Source organism: Balaenoptera acutorostrata, chromosome 2 (assembly GCF_949987535.1).
Source record: "Balaenoptera acutorostrata chromosome 2, mBalAcu1.1, whole genome shotgun sequence".
Taxonomy (NCBI): Eukaryota; Metazoa; Chordata; class Mammalia; order Artiodactyla; family Balaenopteridae; genus Balaenoptera; species Balaenoptera acutorostrata.
In genome coordinates, this window is record NC_080065.1 from 65,542,863 (window position 1) to 65,565,153 (window position 22,291).

Sequence of the window (22,291 nt, forward strand, 5' to 3'; positions counted from 1 at the left end):
AATGCGAGTTGTAAGAACAAACACAGTCTGAGTATCTTTCTGAAGGATCCTTTCGTTGCTTTGGCAACAGTCTCCTTTCTCACCATTTGTTTCAATGTCAAACGGATCCAGAGTTGAGAGAGGGCTTGTGGGGAGAGCAGAGACTGATGCTCACAGCTGCAGCAAGCCCTTGGCTGAGGCTGGGGCTGACCAGATGCTCTTAGAGACCGGCCAAGAGGACAGAAAGCAAGTCAGCTGCTTCAGACACCCAGGGGGCAACTCTCTAAGCCATAGGTTCAAGGGCCACGGCTGCCACCGATGCTGGCTTGAACTGCCTGGTGGAGACCTCTACTATTGGAGAAAGAGCCCACTAAGCATCCCTCAAAGATGTGCCCCTCCCCTCCCCAACATGAGGGAGCCAGCTGACCAGCGTTCAGTCAGTCCATCCTTCCCATGATTTCTTCTCAGAGGGGTGCTGCTGGGCTGGGAGGTGAAGAGAATCCACTTTCCTGTATTTCAGTTCTTAGCCTTAGATCAGTGGCCCCCTAGAGAGGCAGAATCTCACTGTACAGGAATCTCTGCCTCTGGCCAACTTTTAGCAATTTCAGACGTTTTGAGATGCCATATGTATGCATAGGGAACATAAGTGAAAGGGGATGAGGAGAAAAATTTCTTTTAGAAAAATCAAGACTTTGGGGAGACAGATGACCAACAGCCCAGCATCTTGGGTGTGCTACTGCTCCCTTCTCCCCAGCCCTTCTTCCTAGAGGCCTGAGGCAGAGAGAAAGAGAAAAGTCAAGAATAACTCACTGGAGTGTATGAATAATACCTAAAATATGTACTCATCTTTGTGCCAAAATGAACACTCTTGCCATTTATGTGAAATAGCAAACAAGAGCACCAGAAGACTTGTTGCACTAATCCACATTCTTAGAGACTAAATTCACTGGAGTAACACCTTATTAAAAACTGCATGTAAACAGTCTTTGAGACTGAAAGACATCTAATTTTCTGCAAATTGATTGCAAAAGACCGATTGTGGTGGTATGGCCCAAGATGTCCCACCCTACTGTAAACGGCCATTCCTTTGCTGGAAAGCACTAAGTTTCTCAAGATGAAAAGCATTCCTACCGATGACAAACCAGGAGTCTGATCTGCATAACAGCATATTGACAAAACTCATAATAAAGGCATTAAGTCATCGAAGATAAGCAAATAAAATATAGTCAGGGCAAACTGAGCAGAAATACGCCTTTCTGGTCAACCAGGACTCTTCAACAGGATTAATTATTTGTGTAAACTGGCTTCCCTTCATCTACATGTTTATTTTGACTTTTCAAAAGCTTTAGTAACACATTGGTAACACTCCTCAGCAAGCTGTAAGATACACATGCCCCCCGAGGCACTGTGTGCCTGGGGGGATAAAGTAAAGGCATTTCTCTGACAAGAAAAAGATGAACCAGTATGGAAACCTACCTTAATGAACATTTCTGGGAAGTGAAAATCCAAGCTTAGGGGATGAACTGCAGATTTGAGAAGTGAATCAAAAGGGGGACAATGAGCTTCACAGAATCAAAAATCTAAGATAGGATCATATTTTCCAATCTCCCTATCTTTCAGAAGAGGAATGCCAAGATCCACAGAATTGGTGCATTTATCTCAAGTGAAACTGCAAGTTAGTAGCAAAACTGAAAATGAGAATCCTGGCCTCCCAAATTCCATGAGTGCCTATGAGTGCCTGGGTCTCTCATGGTACCGCTGATCCTGGCAGATAAAGAGATGAGGGGTCCTGAGATCTGTCACGAGTATATCCCCCATTGAAACAGAGCATGACTGTGAAGCAGGTCCTCTGTCATTTCTCTGGGCCCATTACCCTCTCCCCCACATACACACATGGGGCCCCCTAAGGTGTGAGAAACAGAAAACATCATCTTATCAGCTGTTTGGGAAAAAAACTGCTGTTTGACCTGTTTGTTTGGAAGCCGGCCCTGCTGAGCTCAAGAGTTTGCTATGAGGCAGGCAAGAGCTAATTCATTCGAGGTCTGCTTCTTTACAGGCCTGGATGCCAGGCTCAGTGCTTATCTTCATTGTCAGCAGCCCCGTGAACGCAGCTACAGGATGTGCCCTTCAGTGAGGGTTGTAAGTGGATTGCTGTTTCTCCTGTTAGAGTTCAGATTAATAAATACCTTGGTTGTGGTTGTTTAAAAAGTGAATTTTCTTCCTGAGAATCAAAGCAAGAGTCTATTCCTCTGCTTCCTGAGGATGTCTTCAAACTCTGGGGGGGGGGGGGGGGTGTGGGGTGTGTGTGTGTGTGTGTGTGTGTGTGTGTGTGTGTGTGTGTCAGTGTCAAACTCTGGTGTGTGTGTGTGTGTGTGTGTTTCTGCTGCTCAGAACAAGTCCCTTGAGCGTGGACAGACGGATACCCTCTTGGTTCCAGATCCACTTTTCAACTCCACATGGGACAGCCTATGAAAATGCGGGTGGCCATGGAAGTTTTCTTGGAGCTCACGGCCTCCCCTCTGGGATCCCTGTAAAGTGCTCATACGTTTCTTTCCACTGATTTCTAACAAGCTCATTAGTGAGAAACTCCCAGAAAGTGGAAGAGTTAAGATTGTAATTTCTGATCTGAGTGCACAGAACATTCTGACAATTGTCTCCAGGAGACAGACAATTTAAAGCAGAACATTGTTAAACACAGAGCAGCTGATACTAATTCCCTTCCAGCCAGCTTGTTCGCCTGCGAAAGCTGAAATCATCCTGGGGCCGGGGATGGGGCCGAGAGTGGGTGGCAGCACCAGGCTCACTGCCTGTGAATGAACGCCCCAGGCTCACGCTCATCCCAGCACACAGGGCCCGCTGCAGGGGGGGCCTCACACACCGCAGTTCTTCCCTGGACGCACGACGCGGAAAGCATGCTGTTAATTTAATGGGAAAAGCAGAAAGTAGGAGTAGTTACTCAAACAAAACCCAGCAACTTACAACCCGAGGAAATAAGCAAGGAAGAGGAGCAGGTGAGAGCACGGAACAGACACTTCCTTCGCTTCAGGGGAGTGACGCAGGGAAAGGGAGCGATGGGGGCAGCGCGCGCCTGCTGCCTGGAACCGGACAGAAGAGCGTCCTCCTCAAGTGTGGCAGCAAATGAACGAGCAGTGAGGGTGCACACACATGGATGGCTCTCAGGCCCCCTCGCCCTCCGCGCACGCTTACCTGCAATTCCTTGCAGCAGCCCGCAGACGTTGAAAATACTTTTCTTCATGATGCTCTGCACACACATGGTGAAGACAGACACCAGGGCCACCATGCAGAGAATGAAGATGCCCACGGCTAAGAAAATAGCGGTGGCCTGCCAGAAGCCGCTGGCGATCTCTCCGAAGGTCTCGGCGTAGGGCCCGCACAGCGTCTCCCGCTGGAAGTGCTGCACGCCGGGGTTCCGGATGCAGCGGGCGTAGATGCCCAGCGTGGGGTGGTGGGGCTCTGGGGAGCCTCCGCCCTGCTCGCCGGGCTCGGCGCTGCCGCGGGGCTTGGCTTTTCCAATCAGCCAGTCTGCGCTCATGAAGGCAATGAGCTCGGCAAACGCCACCACAATACTCAGGAGGGTCCAGAGCATCGAGCGACAGGTGACAATGACATGACACATATTGATGTTCGAGGCGTCAGGAGTCGGGAGGCCACGGGGTGAACTGTACAGGCGAGCCCGGCGGGCGGTGGGGAAGGCGCGGGAAGGAGGCTCAGGCGCTCCGGGCCGGCAGTGGCCGCTGCTCGGGGGCTCCCTCGTCCCGGCGGCGTCGTGGGGCAGCGCTCTCCGGGGCTGTCATGCTGCCATGTCGCAGCTCCGCGCGGCCGCAAGCCTCACCTACGGGGGGAGAGGCGGGAGGAGAGCGGTTAGCGGCGCCGGCCCCGCCCCCGCCGCCTGCCCGCCCGGCCGCCCGCACTCCGGCCGGTGCTCAGACGCCGGTGCGCGCCCGCGGCACGGCTGCCCCACGCCCTGCGCAGCCCTGCCCGGCGGCGCCCCTCGTGCCCACAGAACCTTGCCCCGGCGAATCCTGCGCCCCCGCCGACACGCCGCCGTCCTCGGCGGTGTCGGCCGGTGTTCTTGTTTCAAGGTCTCCCTCACCGCGCTCTCAGAGACGTCTGTGGTTACCCTTATCTCTCGGCAGCACGACAGAGGGGCCCATGCCAGTCCCTGCACCCACCCGGGGGCACGCTGCGCGTGGGGCTCCTGCCCCAGCTGCATGCTCTTGGGACGTGGCTCCTGCTCTCTTACATCTGATTAGAAAAAGTCCAATAGCACAGGGATCCAGACAGATCGAAATATGACTGCCAGTGAACTGTATCAACGGACTGCCTGCGTTTTTTTTTTAAAGTTTACAGGACTCTTTGCCTGCTGTTTTGGTATTAGATGAGCTAAGTTAGAAAAACTTGCGTCAAAACCTTTTGCTTAACAGTAGAGAGTAGTTAACACCCAACTTTATTTCCTGGGAATCAAATTACTAGCAGAGACATAGGAGGGAGTCTCTGCTTCAGAGGTAAATGAGAATTTAAAAGGAAAACAATGCCATGACAAATAATAAAACTTTGCCACCCAAACTTATTTTTCATCCATTTCTCACAGGGTGATTTTTAGACAAAATGAACTACACAAGTTAAAATGCAAAGAAGAAAAATAAAGCTCCAAGAAGAACTGATGCCTTACTCGGGGAAATTATTCAAAACAGAGGCATTAATGACCATTGACTAAGTATCATTACCACTGAGGGGACTTGTTGACAACAGAGACTTGCCTGTGAAGAATGCGTCCCTTGAACTGTCCCAATTCATCACATGTGCCTCTCTGCCTGAGCTTCGATTCACCCCAGGTCTGAAACTCAACATGCGCATTGTTTCTGATCTCACAAGGACTCATTCTGTTCCCAAGGACAAACGGCTTCATTACCAGAGGGCTCTCTCTAATGGCTTAAACCTCCTTCAGGGAGGCCTGAACCCTGAAATGGGCCGCAGGGCTCCTCACAGCCCCATTTACTGCCCGCCTCCCCCCGCCCCCAGCCCACCAAGGTCAGGAAGAATCGCACAGCTCACATCTGACATCTGGGCACATGGCTCTGTTCTGAATGATTAGATCTTATTAACTGAGGTCATCTCAACTCCCTAAGAACTACAAAGAGCCTCATGGCATGTGGGCAATGGTTGGGCAGGGAGTAATGGAAGAGGGAGGGAAGTAGGGAAAGAAGGGAGTGGGTGTCAAAGCTCCTCCACCATGCTGGCTAACATCCTAGTTAGAGGTGATTACTTACCTTATAAAACACAGTGTATTTAACAATCCTCACATCACTGCACTTATACAAGATGCTATTTTGCAAAATTAGCGCAAAGCTAGGAACAGAGGAACTTAACTGTCATGGTTGTGTGTGTGTGTGTGTGTATGTGTGTGTGTGGCACTGGGGAAGGGAGAGGTGGTGTGCTGCACGCAAGGGTTTTGGTGTTCATCAAGTCTGGGCTCCAAATCTAGCTCCACCACAGACTGGCCATATTGACATCTAACTTCTCAGAAACTTAGCTTTCAGGTTCCTCATGGACACATGAAGAAAGAAAGGGTACCCTGCCTCACAATACTGTTGTGAGAAATAAGCAACATCCTGTGAAAGCACCTCACACAGCGCCTGGCAAAGTAAGTGCTTAGTAAATATCAACTCCTTTGCCTCAGAAGCTTTTCCCCTAACATGGATGACACTGGTCAGACAGCTGTTTAACCAACGGAAGTGCTCCGTGGATAACAGAAACTTGGCCGTTAAAAGATTAAGCAGAGGCTATTTAGAGATGGATGAGGTCACTCATGTCTAAAGCTTCCCTGGTGGGCTTTGAGGGTGAGGTCCTGGTCTTACTTCCTGTTTCCCTACTGCCTAACACAGCTGACAAGCTCAGCTGGGGAAAATAAATTAGCATTAGGCCAGAAGTATAACCTACTCCCACTCACTCATTCTCACCTCCCCCAACCCCCAATATTACCAAATAGAAATGCCTTTTGAGTAAAAAGTTACCAATACAAAAGAGCTTTGGAGGAGACTGTGTATAATGAAAGTGATCATTCTAAATGAGAACAAGGAAACAAGCTAGGATGACTCCCGGGAGGACGCCCCACCCCATGCAAGCTGGGCCCACCCACCAGGCTTACAAACACTCTCAATCTACAGGTGGAGAGTCTGCTTGTTAGGAGAGAATGAGGCTCTACAAGATCTTCCCATCTGATTAGAAAGCCAGTTTACTGATGGGCCCAGATGCTCTCAATCCCTGACCCTCTACTGTTGAATGGCAATTTTTCAATATGAATAGAAAACCTCTACATAGTTGCCCTCTTGCAGAACCTCAGACTCTGCTACAACCTCTCGGGTGACTTGGATCTTAATGAATATGCGAAGTGTATACTGTTCTGGTCAGCAAGCTCACCTCAGAGTCAGGGATGCAATTAGGTTGCAACTTCTAAAGAGAAAGGATGTGAAACTTCAGGAGAAAGGAAGATGGCACATTCAGGCTTAGCAAAATGGTTCATGCCAAATTTGAGGCAGGATTATTTAGGGACCCCTGTGCTTAAATTCAGAAAGTCGAGTCCCCTGTCCATCTGTACTAAAACAATTCCCCCCTCCACTACACCAGATTCTCACATCCACACCAGAGTGGCTGGAATGACGCCTTCATTTTTCTGTTTGCAACAGGGAGATAAGATGTTTTGGTCTTGTCAGCAAATCTGCTAATTACTACTATTAGCGGAACAGCCACAATATGCAAGGCTGACTGACAAAAACTGGCTTTCCTCAGGATCCAAGAAAAGCCCTCGGGTCGGTGGGACAGGGGAAAATCTGGAAGTGCAGCAAGGGGCTTCTACAGTGCTCTGTACTCTGGTAAACTGCCCCAGTTTGGTCATATCAGGTGTGCAGGGAAAGTCACGTACTGAGATAACATCCACATCATGGGAAAACAGATCCCTGTCACAGATTTTGTTAACCCAGGGATTCAGCACAGATCTCCTTAGCACCACACTGCTGTTCACTGTGATTCCCACTCCTCCAAAGATCCTGTAGTAAGACCAGACCCTTGTTGACATTCCATGTAAACATCTTCTCTCCGTGGACCACTAAATACATATCCCCTCCAGGACACCTGGCTTTACTACCACATCCCTGATGGATAATGTGGACAGCCCTCTGACTTTCAGAAAAAGATGCTATGATTGTCACAAAGGTCCACAGAGGAAAGCCTCTTAGCAAGGAATAAGAAAAAAACCCAAAACAAACAAGACTCCTGCAGAAACCTAGGGTAATATACCACAGTCAGAATACAGAGCCAGGAGGAGTGACAGATGGTTGGTCCATGGGAATCGTCATACATAGCTCTCCAAAGAGCCCTAATATTTAAAAGAAGGGGGAGGTGTGAGCAGAGCTGACACCTCTGAAAGGGGTCTGAAAGCGATCCTTTCCTTGGCAGCTTCGTGCTGTCAGTGCAAAGGGAAGAGAGTGCATGTGAGGCAGAACCGCCCAGCATCAGTTGACTAGGAGATTACAGTACAGAAGCCTGGGAACAAAGGTCGCAGCTTCTAGAAAGGTGGGGCAGACCGAGCGCACTTCAGTCACAGCTGCGTCAAATGCCCACACTCTCCACCATCACAGCAACAGCAACAGCAAAGCCCAAGAAGGAGACCCTTGCAAACCACGTTTTGAAGACCACCACCACCTTACTCACCTTGGTTCTGTTTTTCAACTTCATTAAGAAAATTTGCAAACATAGATATAAGGTGAAGAGAACGGACAATGAACACCGCATACGGAACACCGGTTAACATGTTGCCGTATCCGTTGTACAGATCCGTAGCATACACACTCACACTCACACTCAGACACACACATCTTCTCTCTGAACCGTCTGAACATGAGTCACAGATGTCTTGACACTTCACCCCTGAATACTTTTGCATACACCTCCTAAAACTGAGGACATTCTCCTCCGTGACCACAGTACAATTAACACACCCAAGAAAACTGATAATAATTCCGTTATATCCAAAAGCTGGGTCCACACTCAAATTTCCCTACCCTGCCTCAATTTTTATAGCTGTTTTTTTAAAACCATGACTCAGTCAAGGCTCATGCATTGCATTTCGTTATGTCTTTAGTCTCTTTTAGTCAAAAATAGTCCTTCCGTCCCTAACCTACCCCGGTACCGCCTGCATTTTTTCCTCTGACATTGCCTTTTTTGAAGATACCAGGCCACTTGTCTTACAGGATACCCCACAATTTGTCTAGTTCCTCATGTTGCCATTTAAACTTGTTCTCTATCCTCTGCTGTAGAGAAACTGGAGGTTAAATCTAAAGGCTAGTTTAGATTCAGCTTAAACATTTTTGGTGAGAATCCTTTGTAGGTGATGCTGCGTAATTCTTACTGCATCACATTTGGGAGGAATATGATTGAGGCTACACCTCAGAATCAGTAACTTTACACATACATACATATGCATAAGTGTATGTGTGTGTATACAGAAAGACAGAGACAGAAACAGACAGAACAGTCTGTCTGGTCCTCTCTGGCCCTAAAAAAATCCAAATGTTGGTGAGGCAGTGAGCACAAGTCTGCTCTGGGCAGGAAGCGGGGGGGGGGGGGGCGGGGGGGGAACTTGGTGGTGGTCGTTCTGATGTCACAGTGAAGACGCCCTGTCTTGAGAGAGGCCATCCTGGAAGCTAAAGAAATCCTTCACCAAAGGGATTTTACTTTACATAGTCTTTGTGGTTCAGTAAGTACTAAAAAAATAGGAACTCCTGTGATTAATAATACATTTACTACACTGACCCACGTGGCCCAAACAAGCGATACGCTTCGGAGCAGACTGCACTTTGCTCCCACACCACGGGTAGATTCTTGGCCAATATCCGTGTTCATTATTACCACCTCCCTCAGATGCACAAGTCCCACAAAGGCTCAACACCATGGCCTCCAGCCGGGCGTCTCCCGGAAGGATAAGAGGATTAGGAAAGGAGAATTTATGTGCTTTTGCCTTCCAGAAGTTGAAAAGACCCTCTGGAGTGCTACTTCTAAGAGTGTGGTCCCTGGACGCCCCCAGCTCCTAGAGGGGGATGTGGGCCACCTGTTTCAAAAAGCCTAAGTTCCTGGTTCCCACACACTGAACCAAACTTTCTGGAGGTGCTGCCAGAAACTGCGTTTTTAACGAGCCCCCAATAGCTTCTTTACACACTGGACTCTGAGAGTTCGTCAGCTGGGAGGAGGTCTCACACGGGTGCGGTCCGCTTGCACAGAGCCGTTCCCTGGTGCTGGGGCAGGGAGGGGGCGTGGGCGGCGGGCGCTGAGGCCGAAGAGAAGGCCGAGGAGGCGGGTGGCCCAGCGCATCAGGACACAGCCGGACCAGCTGTCCCCGGCACAGCTCGCAGAGCCACGCAAGTCACAGGGGCGGGCGACTCTGCAGGGAAACCAGCCGCCCCCTCACGCCTCCGCTCACGTGTTATCCGGGAATCCTCGGATGGCGTGCGGGGCCCCCCTGTCCATTGCGACCTCCTCTTCGGAGCACAAGCGGTGTTAGAACTGAAGAGACAGCGCTGGTGTGAGCAGATCAGCACCTTCCACGATCTTTGTAAAAAAATTAGCTACCAAAGGAAGTTCTGCAAACTCTCATTTGTCCTGGTCACTCCCTGAAATACACTATGGAAATGCAGACACCTTGACTCTGTTTAAGAGGAGGGTCCGGGCTTCCCTGGTGGCGCAGTGGTTAAGAATCCGCCTGCCAATGCAGGGGACATGGGTTCGAGTGCTGGTCCGGGAAGATCCCACATGCCACAGAACAACTAAGTCTGTGCGCCACAACTACTGAGCCTGCACTCTAGAGCCGGCTCTCCGCAACAAGGGAGGCCACTGCAATGAGAAGCCAGTGCACCGCAGCAAAGAGTGGCCCCGCTCGCCTCAACTAGAGAAAAGCCAGGGTGCAGCAACAGAGACCCAGTACAGACAAAAATAAATAAATAAATAAACAAAATAAAACCAGAACCTTTTAAAAAAAAAAAAAAAGAGGAGGGTCCAAGTACACTAATAATTACACTGTTCTTCAGGCTACAGCCCCAACATGCTCAACACCTCCTGCTCATTGCCAATATCCTTTCCTCAGGGATAAACCCCTCCGCTCCATCCCACCTCTGACTCCACGGGCAAATCCTCAAGCTGTGCTGCTCAACCGGGGGCGACTGCGCCCCTCCCCCCTTGCAGGGGACACCTGGCAATGTCTGGAGACATTTTCGGTTGTCACAACGTGGAGTGGGGAGGGGTGCTACTCATATGTAGTGAGCAGAGGTCAAGGGTGCTGCTAACACCGGCCCTCCCGCAGCAGAGCAAGTCGGGCCGTGGAGGGTGACAGCCCCACTCTGGGGCCTTCCTGCAGTCTTCACGTTTGTAGGTGCAACTTAAAACAGAGCTCGAAAATCCCCACACTTTAGAAAGGTCTGCTCTAATGAGCACGTCATGTTCTGTCATCTGGATGGACATGCAGAGTATTCACTAAATTAAGTACACTTGCAGTCGTTTTTCTGCAAAATTCTTTTAAGGTCCAAGCTAATCTGTATGTCCAAGATGTCAGGCTGACAGGACGTGGAATCCAACTTGCCAGAGTTGACAGAACCTTGACCCTGCCTCTCTCGGGGCCCTGGCAGTTTTTCTGGACCACAAACGAAAATCAGCTTTTGTTTTCAGTAATCTCTACTCTACGAATGGCAAAATGGGGCTTCTCGAAACTGCAAGTTTGGCCACATGGCCTTTATTTCTCTTGAATTCTCCTTCTCCAGAGTTGGGCTAGCCACTCAGTACGTGCTCGGGTGGCCTTGGCCACTGCAAATGTCAGGGAATCTCAAGGAACTTACCAAGTAGACCTAAGTAATTTCAGGCACTCCAGTTGTCACCTGACCCCAGCTTGGCTCCCCTCTGCAAGATGCTTCTCTCTCCCACTGAACCCAGAGGTGGTTTCAGCTGCCTGGCGGGCCCTCCAGAGAAGTGGCGGTTCCACTCTCCGGAACCCTCAGCAAGCCTCTTTTTTCCGGGTCTGATCACTCGTTGAGGAGCCGCTCATTGTCAAGTTTGTTTTTTAATTCACCAGTCCTGGCCGGTCACATGTGTCTTCCTCGATGCCCACTCCAACTCCTCTGTATCCAATCAATTTGCTTTCTGAGCACACATTTCTAGAGGGGTCATTTTTACACTCTGTCCTGAGGCATCAGCAACCAGGGACAACAGGTCCACCTGTCCGGTCCTATTTTCTAAACGATCCATTCTTTAAGATTTCTCAAGCCCACTTACACATTATTGATTTATCGATTTATTTATTTGGCTGTGTCGGGTCTTATTTGCGTCATGTGGGATCTTCATTGTGACATGCGGGATCCTTCGCTGCGGCACGCGGGCTTCTCTAGTCGCAGTCTGTGGGCTTCTCTCTAGTTGTGGTGCGTGGGCTCCAGAGCGCGCAGGCTCAGTAGTTGCGGGGCGCGGACGTAGTTGCCCCGCGGCAAGTGGGATCTTAGTTCCCCAACCAGGGATCGAACCCTCGTCCCTTGCACTGGAAGGCTGATTCTTAACCACTGGACCACCAGGGAAGTCCCCCACTTACACATTTTATAACTCCTTTTCTTTCTACAAATGTCATCATCTAAAAGTCTGCAGGAGGCAAGTCTTCTTTTATGTGTCTTTCTGTTTCTGTCCAACAGGAGAGACTGAAGAACCAACTTCCATGGTGGGCACCAAGGTCCTGCTAGCCAGGGCCCACATGCCTATGCCCTGTACGCACTGTGTGGGGTCAGAGGTTTCACGTTTGCTGAAGCGGAATTACAACTTGAGCTTCAAGAGATGCCTTTTAATGTTACTGTTTTACATAATTTTAAACGAAGGTATTTTTCATATTCATAATGAATTCTGGCAAAATATAAGCCATGACGTAAGCCTCACTAGTATTTTCAGGATCAATAAGAAAGCAGAGAGTTTTAATGGACAAAAGTAACACAGGGTGGAAAACAAAAAACTTGTTAAGACCTTACACGTAAAAATCAAGATACTTCCTGCTTCATGAACTTCCTGGTGCCACGGAGGGGGACTGCAAATGCCCTCTGCTTAAGTGACCCAACTCTGAGGATAAATAACCCTTAGGGGATGGGCTTCTGGCTCATCTAAGTGGGCAGCTGGGCAGCCCGCCCCAGCACTGGGGAGCGCGGATGTTCATTCTGACAGCAACTGCAGGCCTTCTTGTCCCTTCTGCACAGAGGCAGAAAGAATTGCTGCTTGTGCACAAGATACAAGGCCGTCAGCCGGGTTCCCCTCCAGCAGCTAAGGAAGGTCCAACCACGGTCAGTGGAGAGGATTATGCCACCTGTCACTTCTGAGCCTCTCACACAAGCCCATAAAACACCAAGTAAACTCAAGAATCAACTAGAACAAGAGTCCCTTCCTGACTGGAAGCTTCTGGGAAAGCTCTTGTGAAGGACTGTATTATACTTTCAAATATTCTGTCTCTTCTTCGAGGAAGATGATATTTTTCCACCCCATTGACATCAGACCTGACCACGGGACTTGTTCAGCCAATCCAACATGGGCAGAAGTGACACATGCCACTTCTGGGCGGAAGAGCTTAGGAGCTGGTGCTTGGCTGTCCAGCTCTCGTCCCACTCCCACGAAATCAGAAAAATCCCAGACAGAGACCTCTCCATCCGCCTGGGTCCCTGACAACATGAAGCAGAGGCACAGCCGGCCCTTGACGGACATGCAGTGTGGGTGAAAAAAACCAAACCTCTGTTGCTGCCGATGCTGAGATATTAGGGTCACGGAACAACGCAACCTCCTCTGAGGGCTGAGCTCCTGGCAGAGCCAGTGCCTGTGCATCCTGCCTTTGGTGTCGGGATCCATTCAACTCCACCATCCCCTACGACAGACACGGCGAAGAACCGTTTGAAATTTAACAACAATAAAATTCATCTAGTGAGACACATGAAAGCTTGGCAACTATCTCAGAAACATTCACTGTACAACTCACTGAGGTAAACTGCTTCGATAAAAAGTTCACTTTCTTAATATACTTATTTTAGGGTTAATGAATGGAAGCACTAAGAAAGAAGAAAAAGTCCCAATTGAGTAAATGAGGACATCAGCAGTGGCTCTGAGAGCGACAGCTGGAAGAATCGCTTCCCACATCAGGCGCTTCTCCGAGCCTCTTTCCAAAGAGTCCTGACTCACACGGAGCTGCCTCGGCTTTCCTTCTATTTCTTCCATCCTGGGATGGCTCCAGCTACCTTGTGCAGCCGCCAGCTAGGATGGCAACTAGGAAGTGTGCTTCTAACGAACACGAGAAGGGAGCTCTCAGCTCTGCCTGGAGGGAGGCTCAGCCAGACCAGCAGCGCAGGAGACACGTCCAGGGCCAGCTGGTACCAGGTGTCAGACCAGGACGCAGGTGCGGGGCTGCCCAGGGGCCTGTCTCCAATGGGCATCAGGCCAGGTCTTTCCAAGGAATGGAGCCCATGGGGCTGGAGTGAGGGTATCCACAAACCAAGGGGGCAAGAGATCACGGAGGAGGGCAGTGGGGATGACCGAAGCCCTGGGCCTCTGGCTGCAAACAAGAAGTAACGACAGCCCAGGATGCAGGGCAGTAAACGCGGAGAGAGTGAAAAGCTGAGCCCATGGGGCATGAGGTGGAAGAAGCAAGTCACAGGCAGACAAACGGCCGTGACCACACTTTTAACTGGTTTCAGGTCATCTCCACCATGAGAATCCAAATATTCCCTCCAGGAATACAGTCATTTCAGAGATGAAGGAGAAGAACATAGCATTAGGGTGAAAACTGGTGGCTTCCGTGAGGAAGACGTTCATCAGCTCATGAGAACACCTGTCACTTTAAAAATACAGTTGTTTTAAGTTAGGTATCGCCTCCTTTTGAACCAAGTCTGTATATATAGACACAGACACACACACACACACACACGTGGTATCATCTTATAAACTCAAAAATTAGTAGTAGACAAAAATGTTAATCTGGAAATAGTCACAGGTAGTTAAAGAATGGCAAAAACGGTTTTCTTTCCTTGTATCTCCACTGGCCCTGAAAACCTGACCCAATTAGTGCTACTGACAGAAGAAACGGGAGTGGTTAATGTTCCAGCTGGGCCTTAGTGCCAAGGTTCCAAGCAGCCGTTAAGGCGGTGACGGGCGTGAGCGCAGCGGCATCCCAGCGTGGCCCAGGGGACAGGCCAGCTGCATGACTCACAGACAGGGGTGCCAGCCCAAAGCCCAAGCCAGGAACTTCCTGGAGGGCACAGGGCAGGAGCAGCTCGCAACAGCAGCAACCTTCACCCAGAATCCCATCAAAACAAACACCACAAGGCTTGCACTGCTATCGGATTTACCTGCAAAGCTCTCAGCAGAGTGACGCATTTCTAATTACCCACTAAAGGATGTTATCAGTGAAATGGGCCTAATGATGTAAGATAACCCGCATCCTTAAAAACCAAGACCTAATTCGGGATTTACCCAGGGACCAAGACAATGCTAGCCATTGCTCACTTTAAAAAAAAAACAAAACACAACACCTTCTATATTCTCACTGAGGTCACTTCTGTTTCTAACCAACATTGCTAAGCAGTAGTGGTATTTTAGAAAGTTTTTGAATGATTTAAAGTAAAGGGCCAAAGTTTATTGTAGGCTGGTTCATACTTCTAAAAGCATCACTGAAATGTTCAAACTCACTGTTTTTATTATTTCACTCACACCGACGCTGGTTTTTCACAACCAAAGGTACAACTTGCAGCCTTAACGTCTGAACTGCCCTGTCTTGTGTCCACAGTACACACTTCCTGAAAGCCAGTGAGCTCAGAGAAGGATCTGGAAACAGCCTAAGACTTCATGTATTGAACACACAAGCAATAAAGAACAAAATGCACAAGTGGATATTCACAAACATGGCTCTTCATTCATGCATCAAAAATTTCCCCTCTTTAGTGCCTTACTTCTCTCAAATATGTAAGACCCATGAAATACTGTGTTTTGAGGAATGCACACAGACATACAGACACACATTCACACACATTTGTAATGTTAGATGTTTTTAACATCTAAAAAGTCAGCAGGACCGATTTGTATGCTGCGTCCATGCCCAGTTCATTAAACACTATCCATCTCAGTGATTTCACAGCCAGATAGCAAGCCACCCAGCATTTTTCAACCTTCCCTAATGAGAATGCCAAATTCAAAACCATAGACAGGTTTAAACTTCCTTCATTTATTAACTAGAGGAATTCCCCAGACATTTAGGATTCAAACTGTGTTTTGAAAACGGAAGAGCTTAAGTGTAGTTCCCAAAGGGATGCACACCCTTCGAGGAAAAGCAAGTTCAACACGGAGCTGCCAGCAGCTTTGGGACCACCCTTAAAGGCAGGCAAGGCCTCGGCCTGCATTTCTGAACTGGCCTAAGGACTCAGGAATGTGCCAGGTGGGAGGAGGAGGCCCAGTGAGCTTTTCTCACTGCAGCTCAGATGAAGTCACTGCAGACTCAAAGTTCAAGCCGGTCACAGAAAACCCCACTGTGGAAGTTTGAACACTTGTCCTTGTTCATAGGATCCAAGACTCTTTCTGGGAACAGGGACTTATTGTTACAGCTTCTAACAATAGCGCGGCCTCGTAAACAGAGATGAACTCAGAAGAAGAGAGTACAGATCAGAAGACCAGGCCACTTGAAAACAAAAGCAAAAGTGCTGGAAAGGCTGGGAATACAAACGGCTTTAGGTTCACTTTCCTGAGACATCGCAACCACTTGCTCCCCACCTTCTCACCTGTAAGGGCTGCTAAGTCAGGGGGGCCAAGAGGGACCTGTCCCAGTTTACACACATGTCCAGTGCCCTGGACACCAGGTGCCGCCGTGGGCACCTCCCTTTGAACCCGCGTGGCTCAGAAACAGAAAGGTGCTTGGCAAGGGAGCCCCAGGCAATCAGGGGAGGGGAAAAGTAAGACTGTGTTTTGGTTAGGTAAGAAAAAGCAGCACCCTGGGGTGCTGACACATATTACTCTGAGGTGTTTGGAGCTAACAGACTTCATTACAGCAAACATTTCCCACGGCTCTGATGACCAAGGGCCTTGGGAGAAGACATCCACATGTGGCAGAGAAAGGCCCTTTCTCCACATCCCACGTGCCAACCCCCATGAGCAGGGTGGCTGATCATTCTGGGTCCCGGCAGAAAACGTGCGCAGGACAATGTTTGGGGGAAGGTCTCTCAGGCTCACGCACAGGATGAAGGTGTGCTCAACAGTCACCCTCTCAAGGTTGCTACCAAACCCACTGCCCCACTCTTCCAGCCAATGAGCTCATCCAGAAAGGCAGCCTCGGGTGGTGATTCAGTCCGGAGCCAGACTGTCTGGATTTGAATCCTGGTTCTACCACTTCCTAGGCGGTCACCTTGGGCCCAAATGTGGCTCTGTACCTCAGTTCCCGTGTCTGTAATATGGCGATACGAATAGAACCTACCACACAGGCGTGTTGTGAAGATCAACTAAGTTACAGTAAGTAACAAGCTTAGAACAGTGCTTGGTGGATGGTAAGTACTCCAGGCAGGTGGAGTACACTTTCTGGAGCAGGATCCAGCCTCCCCATCCCCAAATCCCACGTCAACAAGGCCACTTCTGAAGTCACACCACGGCATTCCTTTCCCCATTTACATCTCCCTTTTCTAGGGCCCACCTGGCATGTGAGTAATTAGCCTCACCATCAAATATCAATTTTCTCCAGGTAAAAAGAGTTCTACAGCACAAAGGATACAAATGGATACAAAAAGGATAAAAAAGACCTATTTCAACGCTATCACCCTGGTTGTACCTTTAGCTCTGTGTCTTTGAACAATGACGTGGAGGTGTTCAAAGTATCTACTCCAAAGGGTGTTACAAGGATTAAAAATCCGTGCATGTAAAGCAAGGTATAATCTGAAGTACTCAACAGGTAGTAGGAATCATCACTATTATCATATTTGGTCAACACTTATTTTTATGCTCTTGGTGGGCTGTCTCCACACAGCCACAAAAAATCACCTTCTACTATCAATATCCTTCTGTAGACTGAAGCTCGTCAAATAGCAAAGTCATAGGTGGGAACAAAGACACTAGACAGGAAGCAGGGGAACACAGGCTCTGCTCTAGGCTGTTGGCTAATGGTGTGTGACCACATGTGGCATCCTTAGCTGCTCTGGCTTCAGGGTCTCGGGTAGAAAGTGGTGGGGTGTTGGAGCTGCAGATCGCCACTGTCACTTCTAGCTCCCAAACTCAGTCATTTCAAGAACATGACCACCCTTATCATCTTCTCCCAGACCAGGGGCTCCCCCTGGAGCAGGTGGCTTTCTAAGTCCTATGGCTCCGGTTGCAGGGGAGAAAGACACGCTTACGAGAAGTGCCAAGTGCAGAGGCAGAAGAGAAGGTCCATCTGAGCACAGGGTGCTGTCCAAGGGTCACGGTCAGAGGGCGTGGGCTAGACTGGCTCCCTCTTATCAACCCCTTTCTCCTCTGGGGAGGGCGAACCCACCTGTAACCTTTCATTTCCAGGTGCAGAGTGTCTCTCGCATTCTTGGAAACACAGCAGAGCGGTCCCCACTCCGGTCTTCGGGCTAACGACTGAAAACGAGGTCCTCTCTATCCTTAGCTTCATATATGGAGCCAGCAATTAAAGAACCCTTACTTGGTTCTGAAAAATCCATGGTTATAAAGAGGGTCCTTCCTTTCTTAGATACTTTAGCTTCTGTTCTAGACAAGTACAATGCTTGCTTATAAGGAATTTCATAGCCATACGCCAAAGGACATGATAGAATACAAAGTTTTGATCACTGTTTAAAGTATTTATATTTTGGCTTCCTGTTTATTGCAAGAAGGGTGCCAACTGATTAAAAAAGGCATCTGAGTACAAGTTCTCCGGCTGGAGATGCCAACAACATGAGAGACTCCTTTTTAAGTGCTTTGGTTGCAGGCAGGAATCAAGTCATATCCCTTTTATTTCAAAACATAAACTTGTATGAAACTGTCCAATAAAATTAATGTTTGCTGCTATTTATTCTCTGTTTCTTGGTGAATTATTAAAGTCAAGCAGTGCAATTCTCTCATTAGTTATAAATGGCCCCAGAAGGCTGATTTGCATCCATCGAGGGGCACTTATTTCTGATAAGTATTCTTATTAATGATATAATAAAATGTCTTGTTACGATCATTTGAAATGATTCAAATGATGTTTAAAAATCCAACACTCCAACCCAACAGCCTGGTGAGGAAGCTGCTGAGCTGACATAAATTTAAAGCGATTTTCAGTTTTACTTGGTACTATCAGTGAGATCATGGATAGAATTTAAAAAACAGTTTTGTTTTTTTTTTTTAATTTTGGTCTCAGGGGTGTCAAAGGCAGTATTTTACCAAGGTTCAGTAAAACTGATCTGATTACAATGATAATCACAGATAGAAAAGGCCTGGGTGGGAGAGGTTCTGGTAAGACAGATTATTTGGCGGTCAACCACACAGATCCTAAATTGCAGACATGGGCTGTAAGAAGAAAGCTACGTCAACAGGAACACCACTCACAAACATGCCCAGTTTCACTTCTCCTAACTTCCTGATCTTTGTTCCAAACTGCCTTTTAGCGGAGGTGGCCATTCACAAAAGCAAGGGCTGAACTGTATTCAGCCTCTGTGATACGAGCAAGAAGAAAAGTGCAGCCCTCCTAAGGTCACTCTGTGTAGGCGACTAACGAGCTGATGACTGAGGTGTGCACACACAGACACACCTCCCACCCCGGCCAAGAAGCCAAGGGCCCAGAGGCTTCAAAGATCAGAAGCAATGGACTGCTGTGGTACTGGGTGAAACTGCACCAATTCTGCAAAAATAGCTCTTATTTTTCCCAGGACCCAGAATATTTGATTTCTGGATTTTTCCTCTGTCCTTATCTCGTTAAGTCCCACCCTTCTTTGAAAATAATGCTCATAAAACATCTGCTGAAACTAAAGCACTTACAAAGGAGTCGCATATTGTGGACTTCCCAAACTGGAGAATTTCTATTAATGTGTTGTTGACCTTTGTTTATCACGGTGATTAGCAACTGCTAACTTTTATTGAATTAGGCACTGAAGCTCTAAAGAAGTAAGACAAGGCAGGTGCCCTTGTCCAAGATCTGACAGTCCAAGGTGTGTAGGGGACACACTGGGTAATGGGGGGGGGGGGAGAGGGAGGGGGAGGACACAAAGATACTCCTACTGGCCTCATGGAAATGTCCTTAAAGTTGGAATCAGAATACACAGACCAAGGCTGAGCGGAGCGTGACTAGCCACTGAGAAGTGTGCTGCGGTGGGTAGGGCAGTACTAGATCAGGGAGAAGCCTGAGGAAAACACAGTAAGGTTTTATTAGGAGTATAATAATTGGGAAGTAAATCTATCGTTAGTTCAAATGGGAGAGTCACAGCTGGGGTGGGGAAAGGCTGGAATTTTTCTGTTTCTGTTGGATAACCCTGGATGGTGGCATAAAAACACTTCTTAAAAGAAAGCTAAAGGGCTGGATCATGCTGACATTGCTTATGCTCTGAGCAAAACAGAAGTGGCTGATAACCCTCACGTTTTTTTGGTGTGTGTAAGTAGAAATGATAGCTGAAAGGGTGAATGAAATGATAATTAATCCAGGCATATCTGCTAGCTATTTAGTATGACGAATTTTAATTTTAAACAGAAGAATGAAAATTAACCTTATTTTCTAACAGTCCCTTTACCCAAATTCACTTTTTTTTAAATTTATGGCTGAGTTGGGTCTTCATTGCTGCACGCGGGCTTTCTCTAGTTGCAGCGAGCGGGGGCTACTCTTCGTTGCGGTGAGGGGGCTTCTCATTGCCGTGGCTTCTCTTGTTGCGGAGCACGGGCTCTAGAGTGCAGGCTCAGTAGCTGTAGCGCATGGGCTTAGTTGCTCGGCTGCAGGTGGGATCTTCCCGGACCAGGGATCGAACCCATGTCCCCCTGCATTGGCAGGCGGATTCTTAACCACTGCACCACCAGGGAAGTCCCCAAATTCACTTTTAGCTTACAGGATTATTTGTGAACTTTTTATAATGATTTCAAGGAACTAGGATGACCTTTAAGTGAGTCTGGCTTTCTGATCCAAATTCGATCAAGAAAGAAACTCCCAGGACACATGGAGTTCGACAGCTTTAAAAGATAAATACGCTCCTGACGTGAAGCCCAGATGGTTTTAGGAGGCTGGTGTGCTTTGCCCTCTTCCGCCTGTTTCAGAGCGTGATATCTTCTGGTCCTTAAAAAACGCTGCTAGTGAAACTCTTTATCATTCATAGAAATAGTTTGCACTGGATAGAGTAAATATGCATTAATTCGGCTCAGGAAAAAAATAAATGACCACGCTAGGGGAAGAGTCTGTAAGTATTAAGTGTGATCCCCAAAAGGAATTTGCAACCCTTTTTTCAAGCTGTCCCTTCGCACTAAATTCTCTCTCAGTTCCTGACCACTTGGGACCTTTTCAGGAGAGGAAGGAAGGGGGCTCCAATGGATGTGGTTAAGAAAACTAGAAGTTTTTCATTTTATGTAAGACATTCAATGGCTATGGGTACCCTAATTTCCTCATCAGAAACAAAGCAAAGTTGAAGCAGGCTGGCTGGTAGTATTCATTCCTCAGAAACCATATGATCTCATTTCTGAGAGTGAAAGATCACATTCACATACAGTGACTTCTGAAGTCTGTTCACGTGCCTGGTTTGGAACCAGTGCTGTGACACCAAAATGATGACTCCCCATCCTCAAAGGGGTCACAGGCCAGCGGGGCGACAGCGAAGTCAGCAGGTGGGCCCAGCACAGAGCAGTTGGTGCTACGGAAGCAGTCAAGAGGGGCGCCCTGTTCTGCCTGGAGGCAGAGAAGGCCATGGGGACAAGTGCTGAGCACATGGCCTGTCAGGGTCAAGGTCATCCCTCGAAGCTGGCGGGGGCGGGGGGAGGGGGGGAGCAGAAACGTGGCGGGAGGAGAGAGCAGGAGCCATCCTGGGAGGGACTGGATAGGTCATGTTTGGGATTTCTGAACTCTGTTTTATACATTATGATGAGGGGCCCCTATAGTATTTTCAGCATAAAAGTGACAAAATCCGACTTGCATTTTAGAAAACTCATCTCTAGGATACCTGTGATGGAAGAAATGTTCACATACTGAGGTATGGGGAAGTCATTCTGGCTTATACATCATTTAACTCGAATTTTATGCTAACTAAAACAGCCTGCTGGTGGTCTATCAAACATACACTGTACATCTACTTGAATTATTAAAGAAAAGGGCACATTGACCAGAAGTAAAGAATGTCCATGTTAAAAATAAAGATTAAATGCCTCTCCTCCTGGGATGCCAATGCTGGTATTCCTTCCATGATAAGACTCCCTTCCCAGATGCCAAGGCCATACTGACTCCCTGTTTTGTTTTTGCTTTTCTTTTAAAACCTTGAAGGAATGTACCTCTGACTTGTTTGATGCTCTTTGTTCTGACAAGATAAAAAAAAAAAACTGTGCTGAAAACCATGCTTCTCCAGAGCCGTTCCTCGGGGTTACCCGAGAGACTGTGGGGCTATCCTCCTCAGTACAGCTCAAATAAAACTCTTTCCCATTCCTGTTACAGACTGTTTGTCGATCATTTCTGTGGACACTTTCCAGGGTTAAGGAAGTCACGGAAGGAATAAACCTGTCCCGAGTGAGTGTCTGCGTGTGCCCCTTGCACACGTGCACGCAGAGCTGCACCAGAGCTGCGCGCAGGCTCAGTGGGAGCTGGGGACCACCAGGTTTGTTCAACGGGGGCAGCGGCCCCCTCCATCCAGCGGATTGCTGCCGGTGATGTAGAAAGGGGCCCATCTGTAGTGCCAGGAAGGCCAGTTAGGAAGCTCTGGCAGGGATCCAAGCAAGGAAGTGTAAGGGCCAGAACTACGGCACTGAAGGGGGCAGGTTTGAGAAATGTTTAGGAGGGGCAGTAAGACTCAGAGAGTAACTGGACCTGGAGGTTACTGGGAAGAGGAGTCAAGGAGGACTCCCAGATTTCTGTACAGCTACTTGGATGTTTCCATTGCCTGGAGTAGGAATATGGGAGGAGGGACATGTTGGGCGAGATCACGAGTCTAGTCTGGGTGGAGAAGAACTTGAGGTCTGTGCGGACGTACACGAGGCACTGGGAGCTCTGGGGTCTTCCGGCGTAAGGGATGCAAGGGGCGTGGATGAGATCTCCCAAGTGACGCTGTGAAGTAAGAAGACAGGAGAAACA

The 22,291-nt window shown here is 48.4% G+C and overlaps 1 protein-coding gene across 4 annotated transcripts in view; it reads right to left on the reverse strand.

Annotated features, from left to right (window-relative positions):
• LHFPL2 (LHFPL tetraspan subfamily member 2) overlaps positions 1-22,291 on the reverse strand; it is a 176,020-nt gene that overhangs the window by 27,115 nt on the left and 126,614 nt on the right. For 3 of the 4 annotated variants that reach the window (XM_057540090.1, XM_057540091.1, XM_057540092.1), the window contains one exon: positions 3,187-3,832. In XM_057540090.1, the coding sequence (XP_057396073.1) occupies positions 3,187-3,616 (430 nt within the window). In that variant the 5' untranslated portion in view covers positions 3,617-3,832. Of the gene's footprint in view, positions 1-3,186; positions 3,833-4,006; positions 4,158-22,291 lie in introns of those variants that run through there. The other variant, XM_007175877.2, reaches the window with a different exon arrangement.